General features: G+C 45.5%; 1 protein-coding gene across 2 annotated transcripts in view; it reads left to right on the top strand.

Moving 5' to 3' along the window:
• LOC124133022 overlaps nucleotides 1-12,596 on the top strand; it is a 228,303-nt gene that overhangs the window by 30,261 nt on the left and 185,446 nt on the right. For both annotated transcript variants that reach the window (XM_048400914.1, XM_046497225.2), the window contains exons 11-19: nucleotides 809-910; nucleotides 1,490-1,521; nucleotides 8,508-8,601; nucleotides 8,774-8,865; nucleotides 9,289-9,369; nucleotides 10,707-10,826; nucleotides 11,356-11,538; nucleotides 11,956-12,078; nucleotides 12,314-12,403. In XM_048400914.1, coding sequence (XP_048256871.1) covers nucleotides 809-910; nucleotides 1,490-1,521; nucleotides 8,508-8,601; nucleotides 8,774-8,865; nucleotides 9,289-9,369; nucleotides 10,707-10,826; nucleotides 11,356-11,538; nucleotides 11,956-12,078; nucleotides 12,314-12,403 — 917 coding nt within the window. The remainder of the gene's footprint in view (nucleotides 1-808; nucleotides 911-1,489; nucleotides 1,522-8,507; nucleotides 8,602-8,773; nucleotides 8,866-9,288; nucleotides 9,370-10,706; nucleotides 10,827-11,355; nucleotides 11,539-11,955; nucleotides 12,079-12,313; nucleotides 12,404-12,596) is intronic.

Genomic DNA, 12,596 nt, shown 5'->3' with positions numbered 1-12,596 from the left:
CTGGATTTTCTGGTCCAGACTCGATTATTTACAGACTGCCGTCATATAGCAGGAATACTGCTGAGTGCGGCGTTAAACAACAAAACAACCAACCAACCAACAATAGAGCAGGGCTGTGGTGCCACGTAGATATTTAGGAGAAGAACTTCTTCCCAAGGCAAGGGAGTTAACTGACTGTAAAAGTCCGGTCTCCACCCTTGCCAAACTAGGCTGGAATTCTGCAGTTACATTATGGCTGGACTAACCAGTCTGTGCATAGTCCAATCAAAATCGCACAATGATCTAAACATCCGGTTCGTAAACAAGACAGAATTCAACATGCAGATTTCGAATGACAACAGGATTTGCAAAGCCTATGTACATCAACTGGACATTGACAGATATTTTCCAAATCTTTTCATGTTTTAATCAAGGTGCTCAAATTATTTGATACACTTTGTGAGGTAAGACACATTTTATTACAATATAGATCTTGATTATCAAGCAGATCGTCTTGAATGGGTGCCACCATTTTGTTTGAAGCAAATGCATATAATGTGAGAGGTGGAATCTGATTGGTCAATAGGAGGGACATAGAAGGCACATAAGTCGTAATGGCCTCTGGTGGCTCTACGATCGAGCCACGAAATTCTAGCCTAGTTCAGCAAGGGTGGAAACTGGACTTTTGTAGTCAGTTAACACCCTTGCCTTGGGAAGATGGGAGTAGGCATGTTTTACATCATTGAACTTTCAGCTCCAACAGAAATGTCTTGACAACAAATTAAGTGATATCTGTGTGTTTTAAGCGTTTATTGCATTGCTCCCCCAGATCTGATGGACAACTGTTTACCCATACTGAGCAATATTTTGGACCGTGAGGCCAAGGGCTGGACAGTGCAGTACAGACAGAGACTGGTCAGAGAGTTCAGAGGTCAGTAGCTGTAACATACGCAATATCATTGGGGAAAATCATTCTGGTCAGGGGGCTAATATTGAAATTTTAATATGTTTATGTGTAGCTAAAATAATATGCAAAAAGCTTAGTGAAAGTGATTTCTCTTTGAATGAAAAGTATTTGATGAAGTATTAACATAAATAGTCATGGGTGAGAATCTTCCTTGGATTCGTGAATTTTAGTGACCACAAATTTGTTAAAATCTCATGGCTTTCCCCTAAACACCCCCAAATTATGGACCACGCTCCATTGCAAAGAAGTTTCAGCTGAAAAGGAAAATATCCATTCTCATCCCTGAATAGTGTTTCCATCAAGTATCTATCTATATATGCACTATATTTTGCTATCAATTTAGCAAACAAATTGAATCTAGAGATTCTTATTTCGTTTTAGGAATGAGGTTCTAATTACTTCCTGCCCTTGATTTATTTGTTGAAGATAGATGTGTTTTGGATTGTTGCATTTGTTCTGATTTGATCTGATCTGTTCAAGAGTGTTACATGTCAACTGTGCCTTTCCTTGTTGTTTTTTAATGTGTTTTATATTCTATTTCAGGAAAGGGATTATCAAATGAGGGACTATCTGATGTAAGCAAATATTCTTTTTTCTGCTTTGGAGCTAGTGTTTAGAATACATGGACATGACTTGTGTTTATCTCATAACCACCGAAACGTATGAAACAGAAAATCTTGTTTCTCAGGCCCCAACCTTGGTTGAGACAGAACATGGACATTCTGGCATAATCACATTAAGTAATACGTTACCACTGTTATACCAAGGCTGTTGTCTCCCACAACTGCTGCTATAGCGAAATCTACCACAGAGATCTCAATTACCTCATGCAGCATGTGCGTAGCCACCTAGCTGCCAAGTGACACCCTTCACTCTTGTCTCCTTCGCTTGCATTAGCAAGACGTGTATCCTAGACTGCTGAAGCGTTCCTCGAATATTCGGTGATATTTATTATAGTTTATTCTCTAAAAAACTGTGCTTTTATGGGGCGTTGTGGTAGCTACGCTTGGATATAATTTTCCCGCCCTTTTTTTCTCTATACTTGCGGGGTTCGCGTATGCACGTTGTGTTTTACGTTTCCCCTGTTCTTGTATGTTTTGGGGGTTAACATCACTTATTTCTCTATATGTTATATGTGTATGTTATATGTTCACATTGTTCGTTTATTTTCTTGTGGAAATGCTCGTTTGTGAATCGTTGTGGTGCGTGCGATGTAACCATGTTTTGCTCTTTGTTCATAGAATCAAACATGTCTGACATGGAAATGTCCCCGGTTTCAACCCCCTCTACCCCTGCTCCTCGGAGTTGCTGGGTGTGCCGCAAATTCTTATCGACCCGGGATCCCCACGATCATTGCCCGCGGTGCAGGGTTCCTTGCGGGGACACCCGGTGCACCCAGTGCGAAGGTCTGGGGCCTGCGGCGTTTGAGCACTACTGACTGTATGTTCAGTCCGTCTCCACCCCTGTGGTGGCCGGCTCGTCCGGTTGGGGTCCCCGTGCGGGTACCACCTCCTCGGCTGCGGCGGATCCCTTGGCGGCCCTCAGGCTGTCCGGGGATTCCGTAGCCGCATTACTATCTAAACTTGTGGACTCCAAGCTGGCGGCCTTATCTCAGGATAGACCGCTGGCTGTTCCGTCCCCGGCCTCTTTGGTTCAGACGCGGGGTCCACCGGTACGGCGGCGGCTGCCGTGGTCACCGGTCATTCCCCCGAGCCGTTGCTCCCGCTATCGGTTAAGGACCGCGTGGCCATGGTTTATGACCTCTTCGAGGACATGCCCAAGCCCCTGCCGATACCGCGGGGAATCCACGGCTCTGTGGGTTCCTCCAAGGTGTACGACGAGTCGTCCGACAAGGCTTTACCGGCATCAACCTTGCTGCGCGGGATTAAGCCTTCACTGGAGAAGGCCTTCGCGGCTGCCTCCGGTCGGGGTCTCCCGTTACCTCCACCGTCGTGGAGAAAAGGGTCCTTCCCGGTGCATGACCTTGCCTTCCCTGAGGCTGGTCCTACCGCGGAAGCCCATGTTGAGCGTTTGGGTGTCCATGCCCCACCGGCTGCCACGGTACCACAAGGTACCTTGCAGCAGCTGGAGACCCTCGCTCGACACTGCAATGTCTCACGGAGACTCATACCTGGCTGCAGCGGCCAGTCTGGTCGAAGGTTCTCCCACGGACCGAGACCAGTGCATTTATAACTGCCTGATCGGTTTAAATGCTTCCCTGGAGTACGTTGCCGGGGCTTCGGCCTTTATTTCCGGCATGTGCCATTTTCTCCGGCGCCAGTCGTATCTGGTTTCCTCAGGGTTGGACGCTGCTAATCAGGAGGTGCTCCTTTCGCAGCCTTGGTCTGCTCGGACCCTGTTTAATATCAAGATCCCTGGGGTTCTAAAAGAACAACAGGCCGCTGTGTCTGCCGAGGCCTCTCGGCACACACTGGATCTTGTGGGGTCCTTGCATAGGCGCCTGGGTGCCGCTCCTAAGCAGAGTGTGCCCCAGGATGCTGCGGCCGGCAGGCCTAAGGGGTCGGGTTCTTCTTCCTCCGGGAAGAAGCCCCGCCCTGAGGGCTCCGGTAAGGGCCATCAGCAGCCCTTTCGCGGGAAGAAGGGGAACTGGGGGAAGCCCAAGTCGTCTAAGGACGGCAAGGGCCCCTCCAGGTGACTCTCATTGGAGGGGTTCGTATGCCGACAGCGCCAACTTCGGTTGGCCCGTAGGCGCACCCGAGTCACTTGGCCCTGGACAGTTGCGCCTGCCGCTATCGGATCGATCTCAAAGCGAATCTGCTGTTGCCTCATCGGCAGGTTTCTATTCGGAAACTGATCTTCCCATCCTCGCCGATGCCATCGGCAGGTTGGTGGAGAAGAGGGCAGTTCGGGAGTTAGCTCTACCAGAAATAACACCGGGGTTTTACTCCAGGATATTTCTAGTTCCCAAGAAGGACAGTGCCGAACTCAGAATGATTCACAACTTGAAATCGTTCAACGAGTTCTACCTGCACAAGCCGCCCAAGTTCAGAATGTTGAGCTTGGCAGACCTGAAAGCTCTGATCATGCCGGCTGACTGGCTCGCTTCGATCGACCTGAAGGATGCTTATCTGCATGTTACGATTCACTCGGATCATCACAAGTATCTCAGGATTGTCTTTCAAGGCCGGCACTACAAGTGGGTTGTACTCCCATTTGGTCTTTCATCCGCTCCCTGGCTGTTCACCCGGTTAACCACCCCCATAGTGGGGTTCCTCCACCGGAGGAGGGTCCGGTACTTCGCGTACCTGGACGACTCGCTAGTAGCAAATCGTATGACGGACAAGCTGTCTCGGCAGCTCGATTTCGCACTTCGACTCTTGGAGCAATTGGGGTGGATTGTCAATCTCCCCAAGAGCGAGTTAACCCCCTTTCAGAACTTGCAGTTCATCGGAGGTCGGTTCAACACGGTGACCCATCGCATCTTTGTCCCCCCAGACCGGTGGCACAAGATTCAGGCGATGATTGCCAAAGTCTTAGTGGTGCAACAGACTGTTCACTTTTGGGAGGAACAGCTGTTAGGGTTACTTGTGTCAGCCCAGGATTGCACCGACTGGGGTCGTCTCCAACTCCGCCCGCTGCAACGGTTTTTGATCCAGTTGTTAGCACAGGAGGTGAACAGTGCGACTGTCGCCCTCCCGGATCGGCTCCGACCACATCTGGAGTGGTGGACGGTCCCTTACAATGTCTTATCAGGAGTCTCTATGCGGCCCTGCCGGGCCACGTTGAACCTGTATACAGACGCCTCTCTAGTGGGCTGGGGCGCCCATCTAGATGGGGAAGGTGAGCTCGGGGCTGTGGTGCGTAGACGAACTAGGTCTTCACATCAATTGTCTCGAGTTCAAGGCAGTGATCAATGCAGTCAATCACTAGAAGCATCGTCTCGTCGACGCCCGGCTCATGCTGGCGACCGACAACACGATGGTAGTGTCCTATGTGAACAAACTGGGGGGAACCCACAGTCACTCGCTACTCGATCTCACGTTCGAGTTTTACGCTCTGGTGGACAGTGTCCCGTGCCAGATACGCGCCCGTCACATCGGTGTGTGGAACGTACTGGCCAACGCTCTATCGAGGCCTCAGGATCCGAGCCCCACAGAGTGGATGCTGAACCCAGTAGTGTTTCAGTGGCTGTGCGAATGTTTGGGTCGTCCGATGGTCGACCTGTTCGCAACACGGTTCAACAATCAACTCCCGTTGTTTGTATCACCAGTCCTGGACCCGAGGGCCATCGATCACGATGCTCTCGCGTTAGACTGGACGGGCTTGGACGCTTATGCTTACCCGCCGACAGCGTTGATACCACACATTCTAAGCCGGCTCCGAGGAGTTCGCTGTCGAATGTTGTAAACATCACATTCATTCGCCAGATAAGGTATCTGTGCAGGATATTGCTCGTTTCATGTCTCACTTGCGAGAGACCCGGAAACTCTCCGGGGGTTCCATTGCCAACTATGTAACGTCCGTTGCTACGGTACGGGACGTTGCTATGGGTACCACTCTGTTCAAAGAACCGGTGATACAGGGTATTATCAAGGGTTTCAAACAGCACAATTGTGGCAGGATGTATATATTTGGGATTATTTTAAAAGTAGTTTAGTATAAACTTATCCAAAACATAGGTATTTTAGGATTAGTGTATTTATTAAATAAATTAGTTTACTTAGTCCACTAACTCACACCTCAGTAACATAATCTAACATGTGGTGATTGATTCTTTGTGCTAAGGCTACTGCGGTCTCAGCCTAGCCTATTGTTCTCTGCTGGTCAGCTTGGCCTGGCTTTGTATTTCTCCCGTCACATGACCACCTTGGTCATGTACTTCACACCTCTACTATGTGCACCATTTCTAGTCACAACTCTCAGTGGGAAAGGACAGTTCAGTTTGGTGTGAGTTAAATATATTTATTATCATTGTACTTAGGTTTCTAGTATATATAATGTATTTTAGTACACTCATATTAAGTCATTTATGTTCCACAAGAACAGTATATCATGTATATGTTATAAACATGAATTATCAGTATATTCATGTTAGTGCAATATATATTTAAATATTGTAAGATGTTACCATTGAGGTATATGCATAATGAGTGTACTAGATTTAAGCATGTATTGGCACTATTTTATCATGAAAGTCTAAAAAAACAAAACAGTATATTTGTTCATTTTATCATACATATGAAATACCTAAAAATGTTGATTTTTATACTGCTAGATGAGTTTCACATGCCATGTATACAATGTATGTGATGTTTACCATATCAGTAAGATTCATGTAGTTATATATCATTTATCAGGTCATGTAAGATACTGGATGACCAGTTTTGATGACATCTTGCTGGTTTGGCCTCCGTCCCTTAGACGAGGTGAGGGTTAATTCCCTTAGTTATACATATATTTATGTCAACATGTCATGGCATAATTGTCTATACTATTGTAATGTTATATTGCTTAATATAGTATTATTTAATTGCTTTGTAGTGTATTTAGTGATATCATCCTCACTGAGGAGATATCCTCCATAACATGCTTTACCGTACTAAATGTAAAGTAAGTGTTCACATTATATCTTATTGATTGGTATATCAAACACATGTAATGGATGTATAATGGCAGTATTCTTTTAATGATCTATTGGTTATGATGTTTGCCTACATTTTGTAAATATTGTGTTTCAGGGTTTCTTCATCATCATAACCACTGATTTCACATGTGGACCATCATTGGAATAAATCCGGTTGTAAAAACAGCATGCTTTTGTGTCTCTCCATTATACACCATGCTTAAGCCTCTGCAACACGATCTTAAGAAGGGCCGCCTTTGGGCACCGGCCTGGGATCTTTTCCTAGTGTTGCAATCACTTACGGAAGCTCCGTATGAACCCTTGCATAGTGCTTTGTTCCGGCGTGTGACTTGGAACACAGCCTTTCTCCTCTCCTTTGCCACGGCAGCACGTGTATCCGAAATTCATGCACTCGATGTCGCCAAGGTACGATTTGATAGGGGTGACGAAGGAGCGGTCCGCCTGGGCCTGCTCATGGGCTTCGTCGACAAGAATCAGAATCGGGCAAACGGAGAGAGAATTCACTGTAAGATCACTCAAAGAAATCTTACATCCTGCTGATACTGAGGACAGAGCGCTGTGTCCGGTTAGGGCCCTTAAGTATATCTTAAGGCTTCGAATGAATGTAGACAAGGGCGTGACCGTCTGTTCATATCGTGTAACCCTAATCGCACGGTTGACATAACTCGCACCTCGATTGCGTTGTGGCTTCGTTCCGTCATCAATCTGGCGTACCGGTGTCGGGGGTTACCGGTAGCGGGGTCAAACCCGCACGAGATCAGGGCGCTAGCGGCAACATTTGCCCTACACTCGAATATCTCTGTTCACAGAATATTACGAGGTTGTTACTGGCGTTCTGACTCGGTTTTTGCCAATCATTACCTCAGAAAGGTTTCTGATGAAGACGTGGAGGGGGTGCACCGTCTTGGGCCGCTGATCGCGGCACAAGCGGTCATCTAAGGGGTGTGTCCAGCGCAATTCCAAACTCCGCAGTCGTCAGTCCTTGCACGGTGGTCAATCTGGGTCGTCTCCAATGTTCCCACGCCGTGGGTACAGGAGTTGGGGATCCCGCAAACCAGTGCACTCACACCACAGGTGAGGCGGCTATTTGTGTGTTTTGTCCTTATTTGGAAATAGGTCACGTGCCTATTACATACGTATAGTAGGCTTGCTCTGGGATATACAGTGTGAATGAAATCAATCTTTCGACTGTTTAACCTGATCTAAGATTTAGCTCACGCGGATACAATGTTTTCATCCGCTGCGGCGATGAAATACCTATCCAGTGGGGCCGTTTGGAGTCACCAATCGTTTTGGCAATGACGATTGAGCCTTACGGTATGCGCTTGACAGTGCTTTGGTATTCCTATAGGGTAACGCCTAGCTAGGTGCATGCGCATCGAGTGCTTCCGCCTTGGTGTTTACTTCCGCTGGTCGGATGGAACGCTAGCAGTCAGGATTCGGGTTGTAGGTGCTCCCCACCGCCTACTGTGGTAGTGAGTCTCGGTATAACAGTGGTAACGTATTACCTAATGTAATTTGTAGAATTTTCCTATTCGGAGTATTCTATAAGTAATACGTTACCACTGGGCTGCTGCCCGCCCGTCCGTCCCCCGAGCACTTGCTCTCACAAGAGACAAGAGTGAAGGGTGTCACATGGCAGCTAGGTGGCTACGCACGTGCTGCATGAGGTAATTGAGATCTCTGTGGTAGATTTCGCTATAGCAGCAGTTGTGGGAGACAACAGCCTTGGTATAACAGTGGTAACGTATTACTTATAGAATATTCCGAAAAGGAAAATTCTACAAAATTAGACTTTTAGAATGAGGCTTAAAGAAGGATTTTTGACATTTGTTGCTTTGAACCTCACTGGGTTATAAGCTCACCATGACAAAATCAGTGTGAGTGTCCCCTGTGTGTTTCTCATATGTCATAATTATAAAGATATATAAATTGATATCAAATTCTTTTCTTTAGAGAGTCAATGAGGCTGTGATGCAGGAGTACCTGAAGCGAGTTTTTTCAGCTGTCATCACAAATGCAGAACTCGACAATCTACAAGCAGGAATAGGTTTGTTGAGAAGTTTACAGTCTAGATTCTTAATTCCTAGTCTTATTCATGTTATTTGTTCCTGATTACAGACTCTTTGAATGATGAATGTTCCCAGATGAAGGTTTGAACAGAACATTATGCAGTGAAATATTCAAGGTTTCTAAAATTGATTCAAAATTATTTTATTCAGGAGAGCTCCTGGTTGCTCAAGCCAAAGCGGTATTAGCCATGAGGAAAGCAGTACAAAATCTCCAGCTCAAAATGCAAAAACACAAACAGCAGGTGAGTGTGTTTCTCAATGCTGTCACAGCTAATAATATACCTATAATTAATAATGATAGCAAAATAGATATGAAAAGAATTTAAAGGAATTTGTAGTCAAATTGGGGGGTTACTCAAGGAGAAAAGTGCTAAGGGATCTCCTTGGTGAGTTGCGTCCTTTGGGCACGCCAGAAACCTATGATTGTGGGTTCGATTCCCGGTTTGCCTCGGTTATGTTTCTAGGTTTGTCAGCACCATACCAGTGCTTGTGGGTTTCTGCGAAGTGGTCTGAGCCCTGCATCACTTCGGGCTTTCCTCCCACATTAAGCTGGCACGCCGTGATGTAACTGGTATAATGTTAAAAGCGGCGTTAAACCCAACTCACTCACTCACTCCTTGACATTTGTCATCATTTCATCAACTGGTATTGATCTGTCTTCCCAGCTTGTTAATCATCTCAAGAAAGAATACTCTGTGAAGTCAAGGATCAAGTCCTGGATGAATGAACAGCTTCAGTCTTTTGAGGTGAGAGTTGTCTGATATCGAAATGTTTAAATCAAATATAAGCGCTTTTTCCGGAACAAACAAACTCAGGGTATTTCAGAAGTCTCTAGCTGCCTCCGTGGTCTTGTGGTAGAGCGTCCGCCCGGAGAGCGGAAGGTCCGGGGTTCGATCCCCGGCCGCGTCATACCAAAAGACGTTAAAAGATGGTACTTGTTGTTACCCTGTCTAGCGCTCGACATTAAGGGGCTAAAACAAGGACTGGTCGGCTCGGAGTCAGTATACTGTGTCTGAGTGGGGTATTCATGTTAAACTGCGGCATGGTATCTCAGTGAGCTAGCACTATAAATCGGCATCAGTCCGGACTAGTACAAGCAGCCACACACACGTGCATGCACGTCGCTATATAAGTGTAATAATCTTGGACGCGACGTTAAACCCAATTTCACCTCACCTCACCTCAGAAGTCTCTTCTTTGGGAATCTCGCACCTTGGTGATTCAAGTAGAAAATGGGTTCCTTGTACGCTATGCTTGTACTTAGAGATGACTGGTGATGACAGTGGGGGCTGGATGACCTGTCTGAAGGTGGGTCAGTGTGCCCAGATAACATAGATTGTAACTCACACACTAAGACTCGGCCTGGTCAGGCTTACTTATTTACATGTCTCTGTGATGGAGCTGGAATGTTGCTGAGGGCAGCAATCAACAGCTTTCACTTATTCGCTCAGTGTTTCGACTCCTGTATTTGGAAACTTGATATACAAATGAGGCAGCCATGAATCATTTGTCCATAAACTGGGGGTTATATATCAGGATGCAGGGACTTACCTAGAATCTTCAACTATGTACCTTAATCTATTACAGCTATATGTTTTTTAAAAGAAATTATGATCTAGTTTGTTTTATTAAAAACTGATATATCTTACTATTTTACTGTCCTTTGTCGACATATATTTTAGATTTAATACCTTGTTCCCATCGCTATATGGCTGAAATATTGCCGATGCGATGTAAAATTAAACTCACTCAACTATGTACCTGTGACAGGAAAATTGAGAAACTAACCTTTTTGGGCCAAATTTGGGAATATTTTAAGTTCTTTTTTTTTATCTTTTTTCCTTTCATATATTCAGATGTAATTCAATGAGTCCTGACATAAAACTAGTTATGTAAGCTTTTTCTATCTTTTTTGTTATCAGTGAATAAGAAGTCAACTTGGCCAAACTAGAACTTTTAAGTAACTTGCATCCTGTGGGTGTTTTAAATTTGAATTTGGGAGTATGTAGTTTTATGAGACAGACATGGGCCAACTATCAGCCAAATATTGTGAACATGCCGCTGACCTGTTTGCTGTCATCAGGAGGAGTTCCTCACCCAGAACCTGTGGTCCGCCCACGAGGAGGCCATCAGCATCTGTGAGGACCAGGGCCTCAACCAGGCCATCTACTTCCTCCGGAGGGACCTCAACTTCATCAAGGAGGTCAGCATTCAAACTTTAAACCTTCCTCAAAGTCATGTCTACTATTCTAGAAACTTCCCTGTATCTTGTGTTAAGGTGTGAATAAACATGACACACCTACACTCTGATTCCATTTGGCACGAGTTCTTGTATTTTCCTGGCAGTTATTGTTCTTTCAGAATCGACAGACTGTACCTATGCTGATGATGATGCGACACATATTTTGTTTTCACAAAAATTGAATATAATACCTGATGGAAATGTAATGAAGCTACACCTTTGACCTCAGTGTTGTCAGAGTCTCATTCAGTAACAATCTTATTAAAGTCATATCTATAAAGGGTTAGTCAGGCCTTGAAAGGGAGCAGTTTCAAATTGGCATAGATTTTTATGATATATATTAGTTTTATACCTCAAAACTTCTTGACTACTCATATTGGTAATTCAGTATGGAGTGTTCTGAGTTATGATGAATTGTTTAGGCATACCAACTCATGAGTACAAAACCAGATTGGCTCTGTGTATGCCTGACATTGTCCCTCTATTCTAGAGAGAGACTATTCTGAGGCAGGAACTGAGCAAAGTCAAGGAAGCGACCCGAGTCTTCACCTTCTCAACCAAGATCTGGTTCCCCCAGAACTGGGTGATCAGACGACACTTCCGGGGGGAGACTGAAATCATCCAAACCGTCATCACAGACTCAGCTCCCGAAAATGTGGCCGGTGAAAAGGAGGTTTGTTTCTCTGAATATGGATGTTCTGTTTTTTCCTTATTTTCAGAAAACATTTTTGAAGAGCATGTCACAAAATTTGAAAGATGTTAAATCAATATTTTAGATATGTCCTTGGAAAGACAGAATTAGTTTAACAACAGGTGTTTTTGGAGCATGTTTTTGTACAACCTGAATCGTGTCATCTTGAAAGTTATCTCCCCTTGGCTGCCAGTTTCACTTGGTGAATCTGACATTAACAGGAAATATTAAACCTTATTATATGTGGGACAGTTTATAATGGAAACATATTGTGGTTAGTTGTGCTTTTCAAAGAAACATTTCAGTCAGTATTCAGGAATTTAGATGATGTAATTGCTAAGGCTTCATTTGCTGTACTTCCTGGCCATGGTGATGTGATGTGTAATGTTGCCTGTCCAGATGACGTACACTGTGGACAAGTACATAGAGAGGAAGACCTCCACACGGCATCCGTTCTGGCGCTGGTGGAACTACCTACATCGAGCCTGGTCATGGACCTGGAACTCCATGTTCTTCTTTGGGGTGAGATGAGACACGTGTGAATACACACACACGCACACGCACATGCACATGCATGGGCGCACACACGCACCACACCACACCACACCACACCACACCACACCACACCACACCACACCACACCACACCACACCACACCACACCACACCACACCACACCACACCACACCACACCACACCACACCACACCACAGATCACACAGACTGAGATGACTCCCATTGTTTGACCTCTCCTTCAGGTGGTCATTGTGTGGTGCAGCCCTGTTGGTCTCCGAGCTCTCTTCTCTCCCTCCCCCTTCATGCCGGACCTGAAGCTCAGCCAAGTCAATGTAAGTGGCCAGGGGATTTAACACTGGATAGATCTACTGCTGTAAAGCTCTGGGGCAGGTTTTAATTTACAGGTCTTGAGAGATACCACACTTGGGATTTACATCAATTTGAATTGTTCAATGTTGCCCAGCATGTTTTCTTTTTCCAACTGGCAATTCCTGATTTTCTCGATGACCTTAATGATGACAGTGA

Source organism: Haliotis rufescens, unplaced genomic scaffold (assembly GCF_023055435.1).
Source record: "Haliotis rufescens isolate VD_foot unplaced genomic scaffold, xgHalRufe1.0.p SCAF_20, whole genome shotgun sequence".
Lineage (NCBI taxonomy): Eukaryota > Metazoa > Mollusca > Gastropoda > Lepetellida > Haliotidae > Haliotis > Haliotis rufescens.
The sequence above is the reverse complement of the archived record's forward strand: the minus strand, read 5'-3'. Positions and strand labels throughout refer to the sequence as shown.